At 44.5% G+C, this 27,113-nt stretch overlaps 2 protein-coding genes and 1 non-coding gene across 4 annotated transcripts; 2 read left to right on the plus strand and 1 right to left on the minus strand.

Annotated features, from left to right (window-relative positions):
* The first annotated feature begins 97 nt into the window (after positions 1 to 97).
* Positions 98 to 169, plus strand: Trnag-ucc (transfer RNA glycine (anticodon UCC)). The gene has a single exon. It is a non-coding gene; the product is annotated as a tRNA-Gly (tRNA).
* Positions 170 to 824: 655 nt separating this feature from the next.
* LOC136422338 (autophagy-related protein 16-1-like) lies at positions 825 to 10,372 on the plus strand. 2 transcript variants are annotated; one of them, XM_066410031.1, is made up of 20 exons: positions 825 to 966; positions 2,261 to 2,378; positions 2,751 to 2,853; positions 3,202 to 3,366; positions 3,742 to 3,902; positions 4,341 to 4,412; positions 4,563 to 4,616; positions 5,243 to 5,299; positions 5,478 to 5,558; positions 5,743 to 5,860; positions 6,219 to 6,324; positions 6,608 to 6,678; positions 6,933 to 7,004; positions 7,285 to 7,405; positions 7,664 to 7,778; positions 8,003 to 8,067; positions 8,184 to 8,268; positions 8,495 to 8,542; positions 8,882 to 8,980; positions 9,426 to 10,372. In XM_066410031.1, exons 1-20 carry the CDS (start codon positions 858 to 860, stop codon positions 9,517 to 9,519), a joined length of 1,914 nt encoding a protein of 637 aa, XP_066266128.1. In that variant the 5' UTR covers positions 825 to 857; the 3' UTR covers positions 9,520 to 10,372. The 2 variants fall into 2 exon arrangements, with proteins under 2 accessions (XP_066266128.1, XP_066266129.1); XM_066410032.1 differs by lacking the exon at positions 4,563 to 4,616 and having other exon boundaries at positions 826 to 966.
* A 2,234-nt stretch (positions 10,373 to 12,606) lies between these two features.
* On the minus strand, positions 12,607 to 26,538 carry LOC136423415 (uncharacterized). Its single transcript, XM_066411556.1, has 3 exons — positions 26,176 to 26,538; positions 22,551 to 22,691; positions 12,607 to 22,372 (listed from the first exon to the last, which is right to left on the minus strand). Exon 3 carries the CDS (start codon positions 22,240 to 22,242, stop codon positions 12,607 to 12,609), a length of 9,636 nt encoding a protein of 3,211 aa, XP_066267653.1. The 5' UTR covers positions 22,243 to 22,372; positions 22,551 to 22,691; positions 26,176 to 26,538.
* Positions 26,539 to 27,113: the final 575 nt, after the last annotated feature.

Consider the following 27,113-nt stretch of genomic DNA (forward strand, 5'->3'; position numbering starts at 1 on the left):
AACCATCACATTTATAAGCTCCAAAAACAACCAAATCACAAAGCACCAATAACAAACTAACCATCTAAATCGTTAGACATGAAGGATGAGCAAGTCGGCGTTGGTGGTGTAATGGTCAGCATTGTTGCCTTCCAAGCAGTAGATCCGGGTTCGATTCCCGGCCAACGCAACTTCTTTTATCCAACAAGACTGGGCAGTCCGATCCGCGCGCAGTAAGTTTTCCCTCTGGTCTTTTCCTCCGTTTATCCCTTGTTTTTCCTGACAATGTTTCGACGCCTGTTAGATACAATGGTGATGAGTTCTTCTGGTAACGCTATTGCTATCTATTCAAACTTTCAGAGGTTTTTAAACAACTTTTCATTTAATACCCACCTTAGGCCTGGGAATGACAGGAAGGAGATCAGATACTAGTATACACTTTGCTCACGCAACATAATTACTTCACTCACTCATCTATAAGACACACAAACCAACTTATTGCACAACTTTATTGTTTTAAAGACATTTAAGGTCGAAGACAACAAGTGAAGCATGTTGCAAACTGATGCACCTGTTCATGAGTCATGAAGTTGGGAAGCTTGTGACCTTTAACCCTTGCCTAGGCACGAGAGCGGAAATTAGCTCATTCTATTCCGGTACGGGGGTTGAAAATATGATCAATATTTTCGCAATTTCCGTACTTCTTATTGATCAAGAATAATACATGCTATATAAAATAATTACACAGGTATTTGTATTGTCATATAAAGCTATTTTGCAACACAATGATGTTAATTGTTGTTGTCAAAATTAGTAATTTCTCTCCTATATTGTAATGGACTGTTCTGAGCCTCATCCCGGAAAAGACGACAGACAGTATGGCTGCCAGCGGATCTGAGGAGGGAGGTTGGAAACAAACACTTTTACTCCGTCTCCGAGACAGAAACAGGGTACAGACACACTTCTTCGCAGACGTCATACACGCCCGTAAGTTTTAGAACCTCTTGTCATGAATATTCTACTCTACTCTACTCTACTCTATTCGGTGCAGGCAGTGGCTTGGAGGGGAGAAAATGTTGGATGTAACTGCGACGAATTTCGTGTGAAAATATGATGTTGCAAGAAAACAACCTACAGGGCATTTTGTGCACCTGCAAATTTGTTGTCAAGTGTTTGACTGTTAGCAAACACACGTCTATATATTGTATGCTTTTGTGATGGTCAATAAAAGGGTTAGTACGTTGTAAGACATTCTACAATGGTCGAAAGACAAAGAAAATGGACGGTAGTTTTGTTAAGGTTTTTGACGTGTTGTCATATGTTCAGGATCATATGGTAGCAACAGGGCGGGCTTACATTCCTTTGCTGCCTTACAAATTTTCATATATGGACGTCTCTTTTTCTTATATACATATATTACATGGCACAAACTTGACAGAGAAATAAGTAGTACAATATACATAATGTCATTGATCCAAATTATGTAGAACTGCCAGTTCCCCAAAAAAATAAATCTTGACGTTTATTAAGTTCTCTTGTTTATAAGATTAAATCCATGGTACCCCAAATATATATTCATGATTTTTTAAAGTAGTAACTGTCAAAGCGTAACAATACTGTGATTGCATTTGTAGTGCCCAGTGGTGCACTACTGATTTTGCAGCTGTATTCCAAATTCTCTTTTTTCAGTTTCTCTTCCTATTTCACATGTCTTGAATTATTTAAACATACAAGTCTCCGTCAAAAGGTTTTTTTGTGTGTATAGTTTGATCACGGACCCTTTCCATATGGCCAGTTTGTCTTTGTTACTTTTGTATATAAATGTCAAGAAACAGCTTTAATACATACTATAATGCTGTACTGTGATTATAATGCTGGACCTGATGATTATGCCCATAAGGCATTATAATAGACAGCTTGCAAATTCATATGACATTCAATATGTGCACTGGCAAAATATCTGTCATTTTCCAACTCACTAGCCTGACTGACTGGCCCCTGGGGAAGGGGGCCAGTTAGCCTCTGGCAGTGAGAGATTGTTTAACACAAGCTAGCAACTCACAATATAGCATGGACTGATAAAACCGTCTAACTGCTATCATCATGTGGCGGTTAGATAGATATTACCAGTTGGGCATTTTGTATTGTTTGAGTAGAAAAGTATCTTACAAACATATTCATTTCTTTACATTCTATGTGTGACATGTGCAAGCTTTTAAATGTAATATGACCACCCATCACCATTGTACCTGTCAGTTACGGTTGCTTATTCATTTTCCAGACAACAAGTTGTTCGAGAGTGCCGACACCCTGAAGTCTCAAAATGTCCAACTACAGCTGCAAACAGAGAGACTGAAACAGGACAAACTAGATCTGGAGGTGAAAGTCTTAGATACAAGGTATGTTTTTATTACATTATAGAAATAATCTAGATACCGGTAATACACATACATGTTGTGTTATGTTATCTATTACCTTTGCCTAGATGACTTTGCAAGAGGTTGTATCTATATTTCTTGCTTTGAGTTTGACAACCTAAGGAAGAAATAAATGATGAATTTCGATATCTCCTAAGCTGCTTTCTCTCAGTGTGCAGCTTTTTTTTAGACTTACAGATAGCAAACGTGTAAGTCCTATAGAGGAAACTATGTTGACTTGGTCGAGGTTTGCATTCTCGTGGGAACGTTCTTGTGCTTTTACATCATACTTTATGGCAATACTTATCAATATCATCAACTGTGACATCTAAATTTCGTTTGTTTTTACCCCAGTGCAAATTCAGGAACTGGCAAAGGAGAGAAGACCCAAGCACTGGAACAGAAACTCTTCAAACTACAGGAAGAACTCACTGAACTGCATAGAAGAAAAGGAGAGGTACTGTCAGAATTGCATTTTTTTCTAGAAATAGATGTATATATATATTAGGGTAGAGATTGTAATCTGACAGAATCCCTGATTCTGCCAGTAAAGAACACGATTGGAGTCTCGTGAAACTGAGGATTTATGAGTGTGAGACCACCCTAACACATTCCTAGCATTCTGATCGTGATCTCAAAAGTCTCTGAGACTTCAAACTTGGTCCACCCTGATATATATATATGTACCGGTACCTTTAAGGTAGAAAAGGAATTTTGAAATTCAAAGTGACTGATTTTTACCTCAGACAATTTAGGAAAACCCCTAAAAAGCTATGAGTTAACTTTTTTTTTGTTTCCTCCCCAGAATTCGCAGCAGATCATTGACCTGAACAGTGCTCTCCAGGAGAAGGAGAAGATCCTGACTGAGAAGGAGAACAAGCTACTGGACACTGAAACTCACCTGGAGGCGCTGAAAGCCGAGTGTAGAAACCTGGAGCAGGCTATTCTGGAGAAGGATGCGCTGCACCAGGTACAGGGGAGGGCTTAGGCTCATGTATGAAACGTCTTTATGATACATGTGTATAATATTCTTAGTTAATTGACATGCTGCAGTACCATTGAAAGCAACCAGAGGGCCCATAATCTAACTCTTTCTTCATTTTGCCACCACTTAACAACATGCCAAATATCATAAAGATTCACCCCAAACTTTTTGAGTTATACACAGCTCGAAAAACATAACCTTCTTGGCAAAGGTGATGACACTAGTGCTGATTATAGTCTTCACATTCAGATGTAGTCAGCATCCCCCATGCTCTATCTGAAAAGTCTGAGTCTCAAAAAGACAGATAACTGCTTTGAATAGCATTAAACCATGTTTTTTTCCATCCATCCTCTGCTTCAGGCATTACGAGATGAGCACCAGGCCTTACAGATGACCTTCAGTGCCCTTGAGGACAAGTTGCGGAAGACGCAGGCGGAGAACCAGGAGCTGGTTGAGAGATGGCTGCAGCAGAAGTCTAGAGACGCCGACAAAATGAACTTTGAAAACGACCAAATGGCCAGGTAGAAAATCTCATCTCTGTGTTTCAGAATGATACAATTAATGTATGTTGGTAGGCCACATGATAAAAGTCTAATATAACCTTACTGGAGTTTTCCTCAACCGTTTTAAAGTTTTTTCAAGATTAAATAAAGGCACAAGAACAACCTTCTTCACGAAGTTTGTGGGTCACTGAACTCAAAGGGGTTATGAAGTGTCAGGTGAAGATATATAAAGAATTGAAGCCTTTATCCTAAAACTCAAATCTGCTTTGTCAAACATTTTAGTTGTTGTGTTTCTTTTTTCTGTCACACATAACCAGGTTGTCTGTTTTTGAGGATTGCATTTTTGTTTGTAGAAATTGGTCGTCAGAAACCATGTCATAAAGAGTTGTGAATTTCAATAGGTGTTGAAATGTGCAATGATATTTAATTGAGGAACTTTACCCAATGTTTTTACAGAAAAAGACAAGCCAAACTCCAGAGGGAATTAGCAGAGGCTGCCAAGGAACCCAGCCTTCCCCTAACTGACAAGTAAGACAACATATTCTTTGGAAGTGAAATATGTTAAAGAATATGATATTTACTTCGTGCTTGAAAGGATTTGTCTGACCAGTGTATTGTATTAAAAGAATAACTTATGGTTGTAGATGGCATTTCATTGTTTGATTTTTCTGTGGGTAGGCATGGTTCGAAGAAGAAAGTACATTTTCGGAAAAGATCGGAATCAGGACCAAGGTATTTTTTACGGGAGTCTTAACCAATGCCTCTAGCAGCTCCCTTCAAACTGTGGGTTAGAAGGGAAATATGGCTTCGGTGGAGGTGGAGTGCTTTCAAGTGTCTTTAGCGGGATAGTCTTAGAGGCAAAAAAGGCTGGAAACATACAAGCATCACCAATCGCCACTTATGATAAAATGTGCACATTTGTTGCCTTCATATAAGGTTTGATACTCATCAAGGCTGTCTCCAGAACCTGTCCCTACGTCCTTGAATAGAAATTTTCTTGTTGGGCAGAAAAAAATTCACTCTGTCCCTCAAAAATTCTGAACTTCATGACATGAAAATACATTTTTTTTAAAGCTTAAAATGACAGACTCAACAACGAAAACTAACAACATTGGCTTCCAAATTCTAATTGAATCAAATTTTGCATTTTCCTTTGCAACCATCAATCACATTTAATGCCCTCCAAGGCCTGTGATAAACTCCCCACCCCCAACAATGAGTGGGAAGAACAAATATTCAAAGCTGGAGACAGCCCAGTTGGTGATTGTTGGTGAAAAGAGATTGTTTAGCACAAGGTGTTGGAAGGAGAAGTCAGTGGCTGACAGAACAATGTTGTGACACAGTTTTTCTCCATACAGGTCTCCAGAGAATGGTCAACCGGACCCAACAGCACCCTCCGGTTCACCGATAAACAAGTAATCAATCTTCTCAATTACTAGTTAATAACTGGTTTGGTTAATGTTCTCAATAACTATGTAATCAAGGCTGTTGTAATGAATCTATGATTGCTATTTTGCTATTTGAAAATTGGAAAATGTAGTGTCAAGGTCATCATCTCTGTAAGGGTCTCATCCTGACGTTCCTGTTGTACAGGATATTCAACTCTTCCACATCGGAGGCCCCTGCTAACCCTGGACATGTTGGCTTTATTGAATCCATTGCTGGATTACTGGCGTAAGTACATGATACCTTTCACTAGGGCAGAAGATACACACTTGTCAACTTTCAAAGACACTGGCTGGACGTTTTCTTTTGAAAAGATGAAAAAAGATCATTGCTTTCATATGAGAAATTGACATTGACAAGTTCTTAATCATTGCTTTTTCATATCCCTACAAATCTTTCTTCTAACCTCCAGCGGTAAAAAAAGGTCATCTTCACATGATGACGGTTTCGAACCCCAGACCTCTGCTGCAGGTGCCCCGCCCCGGCACTACGTTACAGTCACACTTCCTTCAACAGCCGTTCACAAGGCGGTAAGTTTTTTTTTTTCTTCTTAAACTTCTCTTTACTATAAGTATTCTAAACATGTCTAAACAGCATGTCATGTCAGCAGTTGTTTTCCGTGTCACAATACTCGTTATTCTAGTTTTCCTTCTTTCCTTCCTTGCATCCTTCCTTCTTTCCTTGCTTCCATCCTTCATTTCTTCCTTCCTCTCCTTCTATATCCTTCCTCCCCTCCTTCCTTCCTTCATCCATCCACCTTCTGTCCTTTTCTTCCATCTTTCCTTCACTCCTTTCCTTCCTTCATTCATTCATTCATTCATTCACTTTCTCAGCTGCTGTTATTTCATTTATTTATTCATTCATTCCTTCCTGCTGTGTTTTGTACAGGATGGCCATGATGGAGAAGTCAACGCCGTCCGTTTCAGCCCTTCAGGGAGAATAGTCGCCACAGGAGGGACGGACAGGAAACTCAAACTGTGGGAAGTCATGAATCGTAAGTCCTACCAAGCACCACGCAGGGAAACTTTTGTCCCTTTGTAACAGTGTGGTTCAAGCGCCACTTACTGACCTGTCTAACTGGTCCAGACCTTGTAGCCTAGTGCATCGGGTTTGTACACTGGCGGTACAGGTTTGATTCCCGGGAGCCAGAAGACTGTGCTTCTCGTTTGCACATTTCACCTTGCTGGAATTCATCTAGTGATCACTTTTATGTTTTAAGCTGTTTGTCATGATAAAGATTGAAACAAGTCTTTAATATCATAGATGATGTTTTTCAGGTAAACTTGACTCTAAAGCTGTCCTAACTGGAAGCAATGCTGGAATCATGTCAGTGGAGTTTGACCCACAGGTAATGATATTCTTTTGTTAGCTAAGCTGTTGACTGTTATGGTTGATTTTCTCAGCAGACCTCACATCTGGTGTTACAATGAATGTGCTCATTTTGGAGGATTGTTGCTTTTAAAAATATAATATTGTGATATTGGCTTTTTCTGTTTGTACATCTGTATGTAAAGTCATTGGGTTACATTATTTTAAGAAGTACATTGTTTGTAGACTTGACTTTGACAATGTAGCCAACGACAGTCTTTTCCTTCTTCTTAGGAAAACTACATACTGGGAGCTTCTAATGACTTTGCTAGTAGGGTTTGGAGTGTCGCTGACTACAGATTAAGAGTAAGTAGTGGCCCCAGCAGGGAGTGTTTATGTTTGCTATTTCGTTACACTTTCACAACCAGATGATGATGGTTTCAACAAGATAAGTTACAGGTACAAGTAGATTTTTATGATATTTTTTGTTCGTAAGCTTTTGCTGAAGTAAAGCAGCATATTATCAGGTTCTTTCCAACCAAGTTTGTTTCAGTTTCCATATACCACAAGGACGCCAAACTATTCTTGTAAATGTACGTAATTTGCATACTCAGGACAACTTAACTGTTGCCTCTCCCCACCACAGCACACACTGACAGGCCACAGTGGGAGAGTCCTAGCAGCCAAGTTCCTGGGAGACTCCAGCAGAGTGGTGTCAGGCAGCCATGACAGGACACTCAAGGTCTGGGACCTCAGGAGCAGGGCATGTAAGTAGGCTGCACTACCTCACAGAACTGCCAGGAGGCAGTGTTACTGTTAGCATGTGTAATCTTCACATCTTCATGTCAAAAGTTATATGTGTAACAAAAAGTGTCAATGCTAAATTCATGTTACTTTCTTACCTGGAAAAAATCTACATCTTGTAACTTGCACTACCACTTAGAACTGCTAGGGAGCAGTGTTAAGCTTTTGCTGTAGATATGTCAATTTTGCTAATTGGTGCCATTTTCCTTTCTTCCTGGTAGGTATCCGAACCATTTTCGCGGGGTCCAGCTGTAATGACCTTGTGACTTCTGACCTCTCAGGCACCAACATCATCAGCGGCCATTTTGACAAGAGGATAAGATTTTGGGACACCAGGTTGGTAGGATGAGAAAATGTTCAAGGTCATTCGAAGAGATGACCTTTCTTGAAGATAATTTTCCTCTAACATATACATTGTTAAACTTTACTTCAGAATTTAGTTGTAATATTTGTGCATAGTGGCACATCAAAACAGTCATCTTTACCACAATATGTCATCCCTTTCAGAATTAATTTTTGTTCAGTCAGAATTTTCAATGGTTTTGTCACTTATCTTACAGGGCAGAATCGAGTGCCAATGAGATCACACTGCAGGGGAAAATCACTTCTGTGGATTTATCACTAGGTAGGGGGACTTTTCCCAAATCTTTTATAATGTAGAATTTTTTATTACCTTTTTCAAGTCTCAATGTCTCATGTTGTTTTTATTGTTATTGACTTGTTTTGTTTTGTTTACTCTAGACAATAAATACTTGCTGAGCTGCTCTAGAGACGACTCCCTGAAGCTAATTGACTTGAGAATGAACCAAGTCACGGGGACGTTTTGGTAAGTGGTGGATTCTTTCAATGTTGATTTTCAACAATATAAAAGTACTTAAAGTATTTTGAATTTTAATGTAACCTTTTCAAATTTTGTCTGCATAAAATATTCTGTTAAGTAGTGGATTTTTCCAATGTTGATTTTCAACAAGAAAAAGTACTTAAAACTATTTTGAGTTTTGATATAACATTTCCAAATTTTGTCTGCATAAAAATTTTGTTATTTTTTTCAGTGCTGATGGGTTCAAAGTTGGCTGTGATTGGACAAGAGCGATATTCAGGTTAGTGTTGTTAGTAATCATGGTAAGAGCTAGAATAGTAATTTTGTAACCTTTATTGAGGATAGTATGTTTGTGAAGAGAATATATCAAAAAGTTTATGAAAGAATTTTAAGGTTTTCAGCTTAGTAGTTGCCATTCTTCATCCTAAGAAATGATTGTAGCACTCTGTTTCCAGCTTATTGATAGGGATGTACACATAATTTTAGGTTCATATGCAAGCCTTCTTGTCTTTTGTTAATTATCATTACAAGGTGATCCTGCATATGTTGAAAATCACTACTAGTATACAGTAATCATATTTTACATGACCCTTGACCTGACCCATTCTATTCCCCACAGTCCTGATGCCCAGTATGTTGTAGCAGGATCATCAGACGGTAGTATTTACATCTGGAACATCACAACCTTCAGACTAGAGAAGACACTAAAGGAACACAAGTAAGAACCAATGCTTATTGTGTGTTTTAAGCTTCTAGATGCTAAGTAAAGCTACAACAAACACAAGTTCTCTGCATGGTTAACATTGAGCATTAGATAATTTCATAGCACCTTGTACACAGTCATAACATATCAAGCAATGCTGTTTTAATATCTACAAAAGCTTCAAAAAACACAATTCTCAGCATGTTTTCTTTTTTACACTGGAACAAGTTAAGCTGTCATTTAAAGCTTACAAAATATTTATTTTGATTTCATGAAGTTCAGATTTTTTGGGATGAATAGGAGGAAATATTTTCATGTCGTGAAGCTGAGATTTGTTGGACGGATGAGGTGAAATTTTGTTCTGTCCCAACTCCCAACAAGCAAATTTACGTCCCGAGATGGAGCAACAGTCCTGTCAACCACACTTATCCTTCTGTTCTGTTCCCTCCTTTCCCCACAGTTCTTCAGTGATAGCGTGCTCCTGGCACCCCAGCGGTGTGATGATGGTCAGCTGTGACAAGAACAAGAAGGTGACGCTGTGGTCGGACTTTTGAGTCCGCAGCCACACGGTCGATCACACCACGGACAGAAACATCAGCAACACAAGGAACTGTTCTACAGTATAAAGGCTCCCTCCATGAGGTGTGGCCAAAAAATGACAAGATGTACAATCAATGTTACAGTATAGTTAGGTGTACCCTTTCTGCACCATTCCTATATGGCAAAACTTTTTTTCATATACAAATATAGTTATGTTGTAATTGGCAAATGTTAAACCAAAAACAGTGCCTGTTACTATCACCGTCTTGCTTGAACAAGGGTATAAAGACATAAGTTGTTCAAATTTTAATATCTCTTACAGATTTCAATCTGTTCACAAAACAATGAAATACTCAAGTACTTCCCATTGGTTGATGTCTTGAGGCAACCCTGGATTTCTTGTCTCTCATTGGTCAGTTCAAAGATCACAGTTGGAACAAGAGGGCATCAGTTGCAGTCATGACAAATTTTAGGGACAAAGGGTTTGCATGAGCTGGCATTGTATGCTAGTACATTTTATGAAAGATTAAAAGTCGAGAATTCTAGGGTCATAAATGCACAAGAAACAAGCTAAGAATTGCAACTACAGATGACTTTGTGGTCAAAGACAATGAAAGGACTAGTATCTACTTTTATCTAAGAGAATTCTTGTAACTGAAAAAGCACTACTTGAAATGCTTAGTAACTTTCCCACAAGCTAGGTAACATCAAGATGATATATAGGTACACATGTAGTTAAATTCTTCTTTCAAAATCTTTGCTTTACATATTGTTCTGCAAGCTGTTTATCAATTCTTCAAAATACATTGCACCAAAGATGTAAAGAAGAAATTGCACAGAGTATACCTGCTATTTTCACATTATCTAGCAGCATTAATTTAGAGATGCCATTTATAGCATTCCGTTTATGGCTTTGAAGAATAACAGGATCACAAACATTCTTAAAGGTTAAAGACTGGTTGGTGATTGAAGGTTCATCCCTTTTAGACAGTTGATAGTGCAACAAATCACAATAAAATAAATGAAATCAACTAGTATTTTGTTGCAAGCACATTTGATACATCCCTATGCCTTCACTGTACTTGCGATCTTTAGAATGCAAAAATAAATCCTTGGAACGAAATTTCTAACATGACAGCTTACCTTTTAATTCAATAGAGACAACTAGGAAGACAAGGACTTTCTTCAAATATTGGTACCGTGAGCATTTTTGGGGTCGATATGTGGCCAGAAGTGTACATGTGGCCAGAATTGTGCATGTGGCACAAATCAGGAGAATCAGGAAATTGAATTGGTTTGGCTTTAAGTACAAAAGTGAATTTTGCTCTGGTCTGTAGATAGATAGACAGCCACATACACATGTAGTAGTGCATTGCTACTGTGGCTGAGTTGAAGTCAAGGAAGCCAAAGCTATGCTGACGAACATATTTGTTGTATTTCTTCTTTTTGTACATATATGGTTGTAAGCAAAAGCATTGTTGCAATATCTTGTAAATCTGCTACAAAAGTAAATATACATATTAAGTATGCTGTAACAGTAAGTGTAGCAATAGCCTCATCTAGATATACGTTTCTGCATTGCATACATATGCATTCTTGTTATTTTTATTGCAAGAATATAAATTCCTTTACTTCTATGCAGTTATTTCAATCAAATTGTACATTCTGAATTTATTCCTATTTCAATTAACATTGATATCATTTATGTATTTTTCACTCACTGTATTAGTGAATTTCCCCATATGATGTACATGTAAAATGGGAATTAAAGAAATTTGACAAAATTCCATATTCCTGAACACTTTATTTGATTCATTTTTTTCATCTTTGAGACTTAGGAACACTGATACTTTTTAATTTGGAAAAAAAACACAAAGATTTCATTCTTTAACAACTATATGAAGCTAAATACAATATATTCCCATATCAGATACTTTATAACTGAGGAAAATATATGAGTAACATAACGTATAGTAGTACAATACTGGTAATATACCCATTCAAATGATATGTACATACACCTAGTACAAGTATCTGGAAAATGCAGGGCTTCCGACTTTTTTCTCAAATTTAAAGGGATTGAAGGAAGGGTGTTTCAGCATTTTCTCACTTCCAGTTCTCACAGTAATGGATATCAGAAAAAAATGGACCAGCAAGAAAACGATATGCTCTTCCCAACATCTGCTTGGAGATTGCAAGTTTTGATGCACGCTGTGGTTGAGACAAGAGTACCTACGATGTTGAGCTCTGCCTGGTCAATAAATTTCACAATGACATGGTCTCTTCCATCTATTACCCGCAATGCTCTAGCCCAACCTCACGTGACTATACTGACTAAGCTTCCATAGGAAAACAAAACGCAACAGCAAGACAGGCAAAATAAGTTAGCGTGAAGATTTATTCTGGATAAAATCATATCATATCTCTTTCTCCGTCTGTACAATTTACATAGACATGTATATACACATATAATCTTATGTACACAACACATATAATCTTATATACACATGCAATCTTATATACACATATGATTTGTAGTCGTGACGTATTTGAATAACGGATTTAACATGCGTGAAGGAAGCTAAGTAGCAATCCGTTTAAAGCAACCTGTGCTTATACATGGAAAAATTCCTTATATTGGCTTTGAAAGAAAACGTACGTTAGCACAGTACGTTACACGTAGCTGACAAACTACCGCTTCTTATGTGGACTTCTGTACTGGACACAGACGTGGATAGACTACTTGACAGCATACACTACCATTGGTAAAACAACTTTACAGTTAGTTGCCACGCATTCATGTATACATGGTAGCATTTGGACTGATGATTGCCTTACAGCATTTAGTAGTCTGACTTACATAGACACGACTTTAAGTGCGTCCCTTCGCTGCGCAGTTCAGTTTTTGTAAGGTCTTTGCGACCTAAGATGCAGTTAAATCTAATTTTTCATGCTTTTCCATCAGGGCTTCAAGTATGCATCGCTTTCATTTTTTCAATGGTCAATGTTCCCGATACTGTAATGTTACTCCAAACATAAAACGTGAGTTTGTGTATTTATTTATTTTTTGGTCACGCGGAGAATTTTGTTAAGTCGACAAATCATTCGTCATCGGAGTAGAAGCTTGAGTCGCTCGACTCTCCGGATAGCTTCGATTTGATCGAGTCCTTGACCTTTGCGAAGCCACCTTTGATTTTGCTGACTAGCTTAGTGGGGGTCAGCCTGCCGCCTGACTTCTTAGAGGTGCTCGCTTCTCCCTCTTTTGTGGTTTCGGCTGCTAGAGTAGGCACTCCCTCGTGCCCATGGCGCGCCAGGCCCTTCTTCTTCTTCTTCTTCTCCTGAGTATTCTTCAACATCTCCGGTGGAAGCGGCGGGCCAATGAACGGTTCTTCGTTCGGAGGGTCCGATTTGTGCTCGAACATGTGCGCCTTCTTTTCCTTCTTCTCTTTCATTGCCATTTCTCTGGCTTCCCTCTCTCGTCTCTTCTCCTTTTCTTTCCTTGACTGGAACATCTGAGATAAATTACTGAGCTTCTTCCCGGTCGGTTTAGCTTCCTGTACCGGTTTCTCCTCTTCAGGAGATTCGTCGACCGTCTCTAGTTGATCCACGCTGGCCTTCACGATAGCGTAGGCCTTTTTCTCCATGGCTCTCCAATAGTCATCGTCCTGTAGATCCTCCACTGAGACTGGCTTGTCCAAGTCTATCTCGTCTTCGCTGTCTTCTGACGAGTCGAAGAATTCCGTCTCCAGTTTTTTCGGGACTAATCCCACGTCCGGCCGGCTCGCCCTAGACCGGACTCCTGTTGACGCCCCGAAGTGACCAGGCAACATCAACGGGGATCTATCGACGTCGTACTTCACTTGTTTCTCGACGCCGGGCTGTTTGAAGGAGGCTGAAGTCGCACCGGGCGCACCCTTCGATGACCCAGTCGGTCGAAGGTTTGTCTTTGACCGATGGCGAAGCCGTGCTGCCTCACGTTCTTCTGGGTCCACGATATTCCACCATGGCTTCTCACGATTTTTGGAGAACTTTTTACCCCAGTACCCGTCAACCTCGGCATCTAGTCGAGCCCTTTCCTCATCATTGTACTTCTTAATCCCCGACGACACCCAGCCGTACGGAAGCTTGGGCTCCGAATCATCTGACTCGGCAGGTTCGGCAGTCGTCTGCGCGTCGGACGGCGCTGCCGTCTTCATAGACGCCGGTTCGGTCTCCACTCCTTGAGACTCGTCTTTGCGTCTTGGAGACCGTGCGTTTCTCCCCATCACGGGAGTTTTTCGCTTAACGGCCGTGTCTTGGACCGGTCGCGGAATTTTCGTGAGCGGTGGCGGTGTCTGTTTGACAGACGCTTTGCCTGTTTTCTTCATGTCGGCGCGTCTTGGTGACAGTGCAGTTGTACCCATCATCGGTGTCTTCCGCCTAACTGGTAGCGGGATTTTGGTTGGCGGTAGCGGTGGTGGTGGTGGCGGTGATGCGGTTTGTTTCAAAGACGCAGTCTCTGTCTTCTGCACGTTTGCTCCATTCGCGGACGGTTGCGGAATTTTCGTAAGCGGTGCCACGGTTTCTTTCACAGACGTCTTGTCCGCTGTCTGCATGTCGGTGCGTCCTGGTGACAATGCATTTGTACCCATCATAGGGGTCTTCTGCTTATCAGCCGTGTCTTGGACCGGTCGCGGAATTTTCGTGGGTGAAGGCGGGCTTTGTTTGACAGACGCCTTGTCCGCAGTCTGCACGTCGATGCGTCTTGGTGACAATGTAGCTGTACCGATCACGGGAGTCTTCCGCCTAACAGCAGTGCCTTGGACCGGTTGCGGCATCTTGGTGGGCGGTAGCGGTGGCGGTGGTGCGTTGTCTGTGGCCTGCACGTCTGTGCGTTTTGGCGACAGTGCAGCTGTCTCCTCAACGGGAGCTTTCTCCTTAGCTTCCCTGTCTTTAGACGGTTGGGGGATTTTCGTAGGTTCCTTGTCCGTGCTTATTCTAGACAATGCGGTTTTCTCCTTAACGGGAGTTTTCTCCTTAGCTTCCCTGTCTTCAGACGGTTTGGGGATTTTCGTAGGTGCCTTGTCCGTGCTTATTCTAGACAATGCGGTTTTCTCCTTAACGGGAGTTTTCTCCTTAGCTTCCCTGTCTTTAGACGGTTGGGGGATTTTCGTAGGTGCCTTGTCCGTGCTTATTCTAGACAATGCGGTTTTCTCCTTAACGGGAGTTTTCTCCTTAGCTTCCCTGTCTTCAGACGGTTTGGGGATTTTCGTAGGTGCCTTGTCCGTGCTTATTCTAGACAATGCGGTTTTCTCCTTAACGGGAGTTTTCTCCTTAGCTTCCCTGTCTTTAGACGGTTGGGGGATTTTCGTAGGTGCCTTGTCCGTTTTCTGCATGTCGGTGCGTCTAGGCGACAATGCAGCTGTATCCATCACGGGAGTCTTCCGCTTGACAGACGTGTCTTTAATCGGTTGCGGAATTTTCGTGGGCACCAGTTTTGCAGTCTGGGTTCCGGACGGTCCAGCTTTCGGCACCTTCGCTCCTTTCTGTGAAGCGTTTAGAGATAATTTCTCTTTCTTCTCTTCCGTGGACTCCTTCTGTCCAGATGCACCTTTGAGTGGAGCCTTGTCGTCCTTAGAAGGTGGTGGAGATTTAGTTGCCACTGTTTTTGCTGACTTGGCGGTGCTCGGAGCACTTGCTGCTGTGTCAGAAACCATAGATTTAGAGGGTGCGTCCTTTGACGTTACCATGGTTTTCTTAGGGTTGTCCTGAGTTCCCGAAGGTCCAGCTTCTTGTGGCCCCTTTACTTTGGATAGTATCTCCTTCTTAGTGGAGCCTTCGGGACTGGACATGGAGATCTTAGCTCCTGTATCCTTAGATGCTGAAGAAGGCTTCTTGGTATCCTTGGCCGGGGTGGCCCGTGCCTTGGAACATTCTTTTTCACTGTCGTCGCCAACAAGAGCTTCACAGACTTTTTGGGAGAAGTCTTTGGAAGTCACCACCTTGTCACCCTTTACAGACTGTATGTCAGCGTTCGCAGCGGTGGATCCGGGCGGACTTGTACCATCAGTTGTCCGTATTTTCACGTTTTCCAGGGGAGTCTGACCCTGGCGTGCGGACGACTCTGCCGTTCCTGCCGCCGACCCCGCCTCAGACGCAGGCTGTGGCCGCATCTCAGTAGACACGACAACATTCGGTCCGGGCAGCGTCCGTGAAGGAGTCCTGTGATGGAGAGGAACCGACCTGAGGGCAAGGTCTTCATCTTCCTCGTCACTTACTACGTGCATTTTCATCACCATCTTCACGTGGCACGGTTTGCATCTCATTGTGGGGGGATTGTACGTCCAGGTATGATCATGGCCGTGCTCTTTCGTGTGACAGACGGGCACGCGGACGTTGTCCTGCCCTTCCTCCTTCTCGTCTTCCCCCTCACTGTCAGATTCCAAGTGGTACTTCACGAGCAGGGTCTCGTCACAGCTCCCGCACTTGAACCTCGGAGGCCTGTACGTGTACCTGCGGGCGTGTTCTGCCAGGCAGCAGGGGGTGTCCTCCCCGTGCACCAGCTGGTAGCTGTTGTCACGTTCCAGCCAAGTGCTGTCGCCGTGGTCAGTCTCAGGGCAAAGCGAGAGCTGGTTTAGCTTCGCCGCTGGCGACTCGTCCGAGGATTGGCGTCCCAGATAGACGGACAACTGACTGCCGGATTCTATCGACGCTAGAGCTGTCTGTAATTCATCCGTGGACACAATCTCACCGGGCTCTAGTGATACTTCAGAGCACTCTGACCCTGGGTTTTCCACCAAACTCTTCCATGAGGTCCGCATGAGCAGTTTGGTGAGGCTAGCCTCGATTGTGGCGAGCTCCTCGTCTGCCTCTGCTTTCATTTCCTGAATTTTCTCCGGCGAACAATTCGTCTCGTTTTTCTCGAGCAGGTGGAGAAACTCTTCGAAGTCCTCCTTCTCCTGTCGAAGATGTATATACATTTCCCTCCGATGGCAGATCTTGTCCGCCCGCTGTGTTATCTCATCTTCAAACGTGGTCTCAAGTCGGACATGCGGCTTCGGGACAAAGAACTTCAATGCAGGCAATGGAGGTGGCTCTGGAATGTTTTTGTTCAGCGCGGCTCCTTTTGTCTCGAACCCTTCAGTCGTGCTGTCTCCTGTGCCCTCCTCGTAACGGGCGGCAGTTTTCTCCTGAGACAAGTTTGATTCCTGTGCGGCGTACACCGACATGACCGTGTACTGCCGGTTTGGATCTGGTGCCGGCTGCATGGCCCCGGAGCCGACCAGATCCAGAAGCGGCCGCGGCGACGCCTGGGAGACTTCTCGCTCGGGGAACTCTGAGATTCCGGACATCATAAACTCCATTGGTGGTAAAGCAGGAGGATTAGCGACTTGTCTGGATGAATGTGAGATTCCGGACATCAGAAATGCCGCCGGTGGCACCGCAGGAGGAGAGGGGAACCGTCCGGATCCGTCCGAGATTCCGGTGATACCGGACATCAGAAACGCCCTAGTTGGCAGCGCAGGAGGAGAAGGGACTCGTCCGAATCCCGCCCCATGGATCAGCAGATGTGGCTGGGCTTGTGGAAGACTTGGTCTCCTCAACTGTTCCCGCGTCGGGAGCGGTGGTGCTGCCGGGATATGGCCAGCCTCCATAGTGGCCATAGTTTCACTGGCTTCTGCCACATTTTCCACCGTTTCATCGCCCTTCGTGACCGTAGTCTTGTGCGTCATTTTGTTGGAAGCGGTAGTACTCCTAATGAACGTGCCACCGCCTTGTCCCCCGCCTGGAGACATCAATGCGGACGGTCCTGCCATTTGTAGTGACATGTTAGGCTGTGGTGCCGCTTGTGGAAGAGTACTTGGTCCATCTGAGATTCCGGACATCATATACTCCATTGGTGGTAAAGCAGGAGGATGAGCGACTTGTCTGGATGAATGTGAGATTCCGGACATCAGAAATGCCGCCGGTGGCACCGCAGGAGGAGAGGGGAACCGTCCGGATCCGCCTGAGATTCCGGTGATACCGGACATCAGAAACGCTCTCGTTGGGAGCGCGGGAGGAGAAGGGACCCGTCCGGATCCGTCCGAGATTCCGGTGATACCGGACATCAGAAACGCCCTCGTTGGGAGCGCGGGAGGAGAAGGGACCCGTCCGGGTCCGTCCGAGATTCCGGACATCAGTAGCTCCACAGACGGTAAAGCCGGGGGCGAAGGGACTCGTCCGAATCCCGCCCCATGCATCAGCAGATGTGGCTGGGCTTGTGGAAGACTTGGTCTCCTCAACTGTTCCCGCGTCGGGAGCGGTGGCGCTGCGGGGATATGGCCAGCCTCCATTGTGGCCATAGTTTCGCTGGCTTCTGCCACATTTTCCACCGTTTCGTCGCCAGTCGTGACCTTGGTTTTGTGTGTTACTTTGTTGGAAGCGGTAGTACTCCTCATGAACGTACCGCCGCCGTAAGTCGGCACAGGCGGGGGCTGAGGGATCGCCAGGGCCGAAGGTCCCGGTATTTGTAGCGCCATCATGTTAGGGTGAGGCGCGGCTTGTGGAAGACTTGGTCGCCTCAGCTGTTCCGGAGTTGGGAGCGGTGGCGGTGCGGGGGCGTTCATGACTTCCGTAGTTGCCATGGCTTGGCTGGCCTCCGCCACATTTTCCACAGTTTCGTCGCCCTTTTTCACAGTCGTCTTTTGTGTCACTTTTGCTGACGTGGACGTGTGGCGCATGGCTGTACCTCCCGAAAGTCTGCTATCTGTCAGACCACCAAATCCACCGAGCTGCGGCAGAGGTAAGGCGTGGTGCGGCAGCATACCCGTGGTTGGCGCAGGACTGGGAATCGCTAGTGCAGCCGGTGGCGCTATCATCTGACCCTTTGCACCGTGGCCAGTAGGCGATGGTGCAGGAACATGGCTAGCCTGAATTGTCCCGACCATTTGCGATGCCTCGGCCGTATCCTCAGTCTCTCCTGTAGACGTCTTCCTTCTCACAGTGGTCGTGTGTTTCAGCTTCGTCGCCTGGGACTGAAGTAGGAAGGACAAACCGTCGTTTCCAGGTGAGCTAGACTGCGCGTGACCGGACACCGCATGTTCCCGTCTTCCAATTGCATCATGCAAGGCTTGACTCAATGTCATTGGTGAGAGAGGAGTCATGGCCATTCCTGGGTGCATAGATAAACCCAGGCCGAAGGACGGCAGGGGCGGTGGTGAGGGCATTCTGCCGGCCTGGACTGTGGCGGCGACCATGTGCGTAGTCTCGGCTGTGTCTTCCGTCTCCCCTGTGGACGTCTTTCTCCTCACGGTGGTGGAGTGTTTCAGCTTTGTCGACTGGGACTGGAGTAGGAAGGCAAGGCTGTCCCTCCGGGGTTGCATCACTCCATGCGCTACCACGTCCCTGTTTTCTCCAACATCACGCAAGGCTGTGGTCAGTGCCGCACTTTGGACTCCCTGACATGTGCCAACAGGACTAGAGCTTCGAGGGGTGCCTGCGGGCGTACTTGCGCGGGAAGACCGTACGCTGCCGACATCGCTTCCCGCCAAACTGCTGGCGGCGCTGCTTCGTGGGGAGGGATTAAACTCCACGTGCCTGAAACCCTGACTCTGGAACCGGTCCACGTACTTTGGTGGAAGGAAGACTTTTGCAACCTTCTGCTTCGGCGCCTGCTCCTTCAGCGGCTCGTCGTCCGACTCGTCGCTGCCCGACAGGTAGTAGTCAGGGGGAGGGAGAGGCGGGGGTGCCGGCGGTGCAATGAACTGGGCTTCCATCATCGTCGCCATTGTGGCAGTCTCGGTGGAGATCTCTGTGCCATCTTGCTCTCGGGAGCTCACAGCAGCGCGCTGCCCAACTTCTGCCGTCTGTGTCGTGTATACGACCGGAGCGGCCTGTGTTGGTTTGCCGCCGCCTGGGAGACAGCCTGGCAGTGGGGGAGGGGGAGGCGGAGGGGTGTACACAAGTGCCGTCTTCTTCATTGCCTGACTGGTCTCCAGAGAAGCCGTGTCTTTCTTCTTGCCTTTCCCGTATTTGGTCACAGTGCTCTTCTGCGACACGGCACTCGACTGAGAGGTGAAGTGCAGGGTCGGCTTCTTGTCCTGACGTTCTTCCTCACGATGTTGGAGCGTGCTCTTAAGATCTTGGACCACATCTGGGCGAAGGCTAGAGCGTCTTTTGCGGTCTGGCACTTTCCAGATTTTGCCTTCTGGGTCTTCCTGGCTGTCAGATTTCTCTGCCTTTGAAGGAGAACGTTTTTTGTCAGATTCAATTTTGGCCTCTTTCTTTCTTGGCCTCTCTCTCTCTCGCGTCACTCCTTTTCTTTTCTGCACCGCAGTGGTCTTTTGTCTATCTTTGGTTGGCTGTACGTCTTTACCCTTCTGATCGGTTACACCAGACACAGAAGGTGGCGAAGTCGCTCTGATCGCCATCAGGCGGTTGCCAGTCGACGTTGCCGTGTCTGTCCTGTCGGCAGGAGCGTTTGAGGGAAGCACGGGCAGACCGCCTTCTTCTGTGGCGCCAATCAGAGGCATCAAGCCTGCAACTCTTGTCAGGACGCCCGACATGATGGCAAGAAAGTACCGTGTGAGCCCCAGTGTGGTGCCCTCCATCGTGCTGTACGTGCCGTTCACTTGATGGATCAACTCACCAAGCAGTGTCGGGTTAAAGAACTCGGCCTCCGTTGCTTGCATGATGGGGTCGACGATCGAGACAGCGCGGTTCAGAATGCGGAGGTACGGGTTCCTTGCCATCATTCCTTCTGTCACGGAAACCGTTATCTTCTGAATGGCTGTTCTGACTCTGTCGTCCGCACTGTAGGGCACAACTGCCCCCGCGCCTGCCACGGCCGTGGCTCGGACTCTGGCACCTTCTCTGGACGGCCCGGTTTGCCTTTGGGACGGTTCTGCCTCAGGTGTCCCACCAGAGGACCCAGACGACAAACCCAGACCTTCCGTGCCCTTGATCAGGCATTCGGAACTTCTTGGTGCTGGGGGAGGCTCTTCAAGCTCACCCGCGCTTTTATCGGACCGGACTTCGGTCAAGGAGCGCATCATGTAAGGAGCATCGACTCTAGGGTCGCTCATGTCTCGGGGCTTGTCTTGAGAGCTCCACGACTTTTTCTCCGTTGGCGCCTTTGTCCAGATCGGCACGGGCTCATCAACTGCGGACGGGCCGAGGGCGGCGGCTGCGCGCCCACTGGGGGACTGGTTCTCGTCCTCAACACTCCTTTTCTTGTCGTCCTTCAGGATCCCGCCTGATTTGGGGGACTTCTTACCGGAGGCGACATCATTTGCGGGGAAAAGCCCGGTCATTCCAGCTGCCTTTGCCTCTCGGGTGACGCTCGAGCCGCCAGATTTCCCGCCAAGGTATTCCGGCTTGCTCGTCGACTCCTTCCCTGTCCGCGGGGAGTCCTCAGCAGGTGCCCCTCCAACAGCCATGTCGAGCTTATCTTCTTCTTTGACTTGAGGAGTGTCTGAGTCCCCAATCTTTGTGATTCCTCCGAAGTAGATGGTGGAATTCTCCCTCCCGCTAAAGATGGTTGGCTCCTCTTTGGTGTCCTCGTGACGGGCCAGGCTGAGATCGGAGTGTTTGAAGTGCCTCAGGGAGAGGTTGCTGCAGGGCAGGTCCAGGCCGGGTGGGGGCGGGCCTAACTCGTGCTCCATCTCCTGCCTCTGGATCTCTTTGACAAAGTATAACAGCGCCTTGTTGTTCTTGTTGTGGTTCTTGTCGAACTTCTGAACCCACGGGGTCGGGTCGGGAAAGTCCTCCAGCTCCCCGAAGAAGTTTGGAGTCTTGTAGAACCTTCTGCGGTTGGCTCGACGGCGCCGTTCCTCCCTGACGGCTTCCTGTTTCTTCTCCCACTCCAACTTCTTGGTGGCGTTTTTGAACATATTCGTGGCGTATATCTTGGCCAGCTTCTGTAGCTTCTCCTCATCCTCCTGTTCCTTGGTTTTCATATCGCCCTTCATGAACGCCAATCTGTTCCTCACGGTCCAGGCGACCGCCTTAGCGATGGTTTTGAACTTTTTCTTCTTCGGAGGGGCCAGCTCCTGCCTGGCGTTGTAGATCATCTTCTGGCGAAGCATTTCGTTCGTCTTGGAGCACTTGATCCGCAGCGTCCTCCCATCCGCGGTTCGGATCTTTCCTTGCCTCACGTCTGCCATGGTAGTCATCGATTGGCTTCTGTGGAGATGCTCTGTTGTCGCACCCTTAGAGTCGCGCCTGTGCACGAGCTCGTGCGTGCTCTCTCTCTGGTGCGTCTCGGTCGTCTCGCGAGAGATCGGCTTGAACTTCGTGATCTGCGAGAGGAGACCGAGGTCCTCCTTTGACCGTTCACCCTTGATTCTTTTTTTCTCGGCGTTGATGAGTCCGGTGATGTTCACAACAGAGTCCATCATGTCCAGACCGGACTCGCAGCTGCCGCTGGACATAGACGAGCAAGACTCGATTTCGATCAGCAAGTCCGATGTGGCGGCTTCGATCAGGTTTTGCGCAAAAATGGTGGTGACGTTTTGTTTTGAGCCACCCTGGAACATCCTGCCGATGCTGTTCGCGCTACGGAGGACTGTAGGATCTTTGCTCAGTTCCTCTGTGTATTTCGAAATATCGGTTTCAGACTGCGCAGGGGAGGGGCGCGCTACGCTTAGTGTGGGACCTAGCCCAGCACCACTACTAGTACCACTAACACTACGGCTAATATCTAACTTATCGTCTATTGTATTCATTTTTTCGTCTGATTTTTGAACTTTTTTACAACAACCAAACAGTCTATTCATTAACTACATTAAATTGTCTCTGGTTTGCTTCGGACGGGTGAACTCGGCTCTCGTCGGTGATGGTGATTGGCGGGAATTGACGAGGAGGGCCGAAGTCTTCCGAAGCTACCTGCGACGAGGTGACGTCGTCCTTCGGGGAGGGAGGGAAAATGATTATTACCCGCTCGGATACAGTGATGAATAATTTGATAACCACTCATTTATACCTTTTAGCTATTTTCAACTAGTCTGAATGTACTGAGTGCAAATTTGAAATATCATTTTTTTTTTCAGTTGATAAAAAGTGGTGGTTTGCTTTTTAGACAGACCTAATCTACAGCTAAGGTGGATCGGTATCGCGACCGGTGAAGCGAGACATGGTGGCGTTGAAGTTGATCTTGATCCTAAACAACGACTCCTGGCGGGTGCCTCTTCTGATGCACCAACTTCAGGACCCAGTGGTCTTGCGGCTGTAGTTGCACATGAGTTTCCCGTGAGTTGAGTATCATTTTCACGGTTAGAAAGAAGAGACGGAATTCGAGAAATTTTCCCTTCTGTATTACTGTTTCTATGTATATATTTTTTCACGTTTCTCCAAACGGTACATATTTCTCATGTAATGAGATGTGTACAGAGTAACTAATCAGTAAATATTGCAAGGGGAGGGGGGTAAATACCCTTCTGCACAGGTTCGCACACCATCGTCAGACAGAGAAAGAGAGAGAGAGTTTGTGGATGGCATGACAAGCGCGAGACGCCCCGAAAGCTCATTACTTCAGATAATCACCTTCCCCAATAACGTTATGTTTTTACTAGAGATGGTTTCTTGTTTGGGTTGTTTGTTTGTTTGTTTGTTTGTTTACAAGATATGTTACTTAAAATATGTTGCTATTTGATAGATTATGGGAAAGATCAAGATAGAGCGATCCACCTAACGTTAGCAGGATTTGTTATAAGTGCGAAATAGATATCTCCCACAAACCTGTAGAGAAACTGTGTTGTGTTGTGCCGTGTTGTGTTGTGTTACCCGAGTAGAGCTCTACGCTCTTTAAATGTTAGCTACGTACTATTAAAATCCTTAATTTGTGGGTCAACATGTCGAGACAGAGTTAAGTATAATGGAAACTACTGATGCAGTACTTCTGAAAATATCGTAGTACACCATTTCAATCAGCTGAGCCTGTTTGAATATCTCTCTGCTTTCAAGAACTTAACAAAATAGAATTAACTTTTCCATCAGTTTTCAGTCCTTTTAACAAGAAATCAAGAAAGTCATTCAGACAATCGAATTAGTTTCTCTGTGTGTGAATAGGTAGTAGATTTAAATGAAGTATAATTATAAATGCTTTCCTCTTTTAATTACTCAACACATATATCCTTCAGTTAGCCATTTTGGGCATCATACAACAAAGATCATTGTCAGTATATGAAAAATTCTTTCCTACTTGTTTGACGAAAATTGCCATGGTCTTTCAGATTAAAAACGTAAGTACTATGTAAATATAATTGCACTGGTCTTCTCTATTTGGAACATAGTTAGCACGAATTGCAGATGAAGACTGTCTCGGTGTTTGACGTCAGAAAACTTGGACACAAACTGTTGGATAGACATCCCCCTCTTTTGGATCGGAAGTCGCCAGGGCTAAGTATTTGACAAAAATCACCACTGTCTTTCACGGATTACTGGAAATCGTGTTCTATATTTTATAGATATACAAACTTCAGTTGGATACATATTGTCCCGGTGATTTAGATTAGAAAAAAACATGCATACTGACGTGAGCTGTTTGCTAGAAATTGACCAACTTTAGCTCCATACTGACTTCATACTGAGATGCTGATTTCAGTTGGATAGAAATTGTCCCGAGCCGACATAAATACAAAAGCCGAGCATTGTTTAATTTGTGGGAAATCATCACAAGATCAAGTTGGTGGGAATCAGTTTTAGATAAGAAAACGTACTGTCTGTAAATAAGCCTTATTGTTTGATTAAGACTGTGCCGATCAGAAAAAGTATCTTTAATTCAGTACCAGTTTGGTAGATAGATAAGACTACAATGTTCCCCAACACACACCCTCTCTCTCTCTCTCTTGTCTGCTTATGTGTGGAAGCTACTTCAGCCACGAACGCACATGAGATTTTGATGTTTTCAATACATTTTACAAAATTAGATAATTCTAAGCTCTACCCTAACATAAACCTTGACCTTTCGGAAAATAGTTTTAGGAATACAGAAATGGAACTTAATTCTCAGCGAAAGTTTTATCATACACTACATCTAAATTGAATTGGGTCTACTTCAAATTCCGTCTGTACTTCACAAAGAGTAGGGCCACACTAACTTGATTATATGGATGACATCCGCGCGCGCATCAAGTTTCGTCTGTTTTCAAAAAGCAACAAAACTTTGCGATCATACTGTCAATCTTACAAAGAAGCTGCAAGATATGTCAATGAGTGAAGTCTTCCGAAGTCAAAGATGAAGAGGAGAAAAACACCCACAAAAGAATTCATTGTGTGGTATAGATGTTCTATGATCTGCCATGTTCTGTGTGTTCAGTCATTTGTTCAACCTTTCTGACCGCTTAGATCTTATAATGAAGGCAACGTTTTTCGTCCATTTTTTCTTCGCACGCTCGCTTCAATTTCGTGGTGCCCAGAGGATGTCATCCATATAATGAGATCAGTATGGCCCATAAGAGGGGGGAGAAACATGTGCATACTCTAACATACCTTCGTACAAAGATGCACAATGGTTGTGTGTACAATATTTCAAGACACAAAACTGTAGTTCTTCAACACATAGTATAAAAGTTAACAAAGGGCGGAATACATATAAATTGTCGCCTGATTCAATCATTCAGCAGGGAGTTAACATCTAACAGTTATCTTCGCCCTTGGCATGGGATAAAAACTACTATAAATTTACTTTCTTTTGTGCAAACTGGTACAGCAAAGATAGGAATTAAATACTTTTTTATATGTAACGTTACACATCTATACAGTGGAATGCTCAAAAATGATCACAATGATATGGATGTTTCTTATTTTGACACACAATGACATCGTACCGTCTGTATCTAGTACTAGATATCTATCTCATACTTTCAGGTTAACATGATAACTATACGTGTACATGTAACAATTTGTACAAACATTATTTAGTAGCAACAATCTCATGTCTATTCAATCTTCTCCTACCAGTGAATTAATGAGATAGCAGATCTCTACTTCATTATTTCACTAGATGAGATAGTTCCCCTCTACCTCATTATTTCACTAGAAGAAGAACTAAATCTTCTCTTGCTAGTGAATTAATGAGATAGCATCCCTTTATTAAACCACGCAGTGATCAGACGGAGACATTGAGGATCGGTGTTTTATTTGTTCGTTCGCTTGCGGCGTTTGTCTCTGGAATGCCCGGCCGTTGTTCTACAGCAACGACTCTCGCTGCAACGTGTCGCCATGTGTAGACACCTGCCGTAACAAGACGGCACTGCAGCTCAAGTCTTACACCTGAAACCAAAAGTTATCCCACTATTTCAATCCCTGATATCCCAGTTTTTAATCAATCTTTACTTACATAGGCTTTCGTAACCCGCGCAAGTTATACCTACCTTGAGTTGGCTGATGTTCGCTGATATTTTCTACGCTTATATGTACTGAACGATCGCTGCGCTCGCAATTTTACGTATCACGTATTTAGAAGGTACTTCAAAATTCTTTTGCGAGTTTTCGTGACTTTGTCCAAAAACATGCACAGATTTACCACCTAGTTTCGTGCTTACGCGTGGAAAACGAAACGTGCGATAAAATAGTTGAACGTCCCGGCAGTGCGTCGCAGCAACATGCTTGTAGTGGGGCCTGCTCGCAGTGTAAATATCTGTATGTACTAACGTTAAATGTTTATTTCTCATAGATAACGGCAAAACAACGACAAATGAGGGTCTCACCTTAAGCCCTGCGGTCTCGACTGTACTGTGAATAAAGAACGGTTAGAAACAGTGTAATCTTTATTCAAATTCTCAGAAAATCGCGGCGTTGACAGAGAGAGTCAGCGTAGACGTCTGCTCTAGTCGGTGGCTTGCGGCGATGTGTTTACAACTCTTGTTGCACTGTGACGTGACGTCATTGACATATAGTTTTGGGGTTCTAGAACGGTTCTTACGTGATGGAGAGGGCACGTGTTCCAGCAGACGGAGAGCACATGATTAGCATGAAGAAAACACGTGACTCAGGCAAGTTTCCCTTTCTACACAAAGTCAGTTGGTAAGGCCAAGGCCATCAGAAATTCCTCAAAGTTTATGTTTTTCTATCAGAACGCAACGTAACATTAATACAGTGCAACAAGAGTGTGCGCAGTAAAGGCAAGACAAGACAGTGTAGGATCGCACATTCCCGCACCTTCAACAGGCAGAGAAAGAGAAAGAGAGAGGGTGTGTTGATGGGGAGACAAGCTCACATCAGTTTTGGGGTGACCAGAGTATGCCAACCATATACTAGTAATCAAATCAGTATGACTTTATTGCCGTTTCTTGTTTGGGTTTCATTTCACATCAGATGTTGAGAAAGATCGGATAGTGCGATCAACCTGGCGAAATCTTTTAGAAGTGCAGAATAAAAGCTTACCAATTCTGCATGCAGAGGAAACTGTACTGTGTTGTGTTGTGTTGTGTTGAGCTGTGTTAGCTAACAGAACTCTGCGTTCTTCAAATTTTAGATACATACTGTTAAAATCAGTTTTTAGTCAACATCTCGTGACTATATCAATGCATATGATTTTCGTCATTTCTGATTCACTAACTTTGAAAATATTACAACATTTCAATTAGCGGAGTTGTCTTTTTGCTCTCTGCTATCAAGAACTTTCAATGAAGCAAAAAAGGGGGAA

Source organism: Branchiostoma lanceolatum, chromosome 17 (assembly GCF_035083965.1).
Source record: "Branchiostoma lanceolatum isolate klBraLanc5 chromosome 17, klBraLanc5.hap2, whole genome shotgun sequence".
NCBI lineage: Eukaryota > Metazoa > Chordata > Leptocardii > Amphioxiformes > Branchiostomatidae > Branchiostoma > Branchiostoma lanceolatum.

What these genes read in the sequence shown, in the direction of transcription:
- LOC136422338 (XM_066410031.1), top strand. Translation starts at nt 858, where the DNA reads ATGGCTGCCAGCGGATCTGAGGAGGGAGGTTGGAAACAAACACTTTTA. An exon ending in TCGCTGACTACAGATTAAGA is followed by an intron (nt 7,005 to 7,284) that starts GTAAGTAGTGGC and finishes TCCCCACCACAG; the next exon opens with CACACACTGACAGGCCACAG. An exon ending in TGGACAAGAGCGATATTCAG is followed by an intron (nt 8,543 to 8,881) that starts GTTAGTGTTGTT and finishes TATTCCCCACAG; the next exon opens with TCCTGATGCCCAGTATGTTG.
- LOC136423415 (XM_066411556.1), bottom strand. Translation starts at nt 22,242, where the DNA reads ATGAATAGACTGTTTGGTTGTTGTAAAAAAGTTCAAAAATCAGACGAA.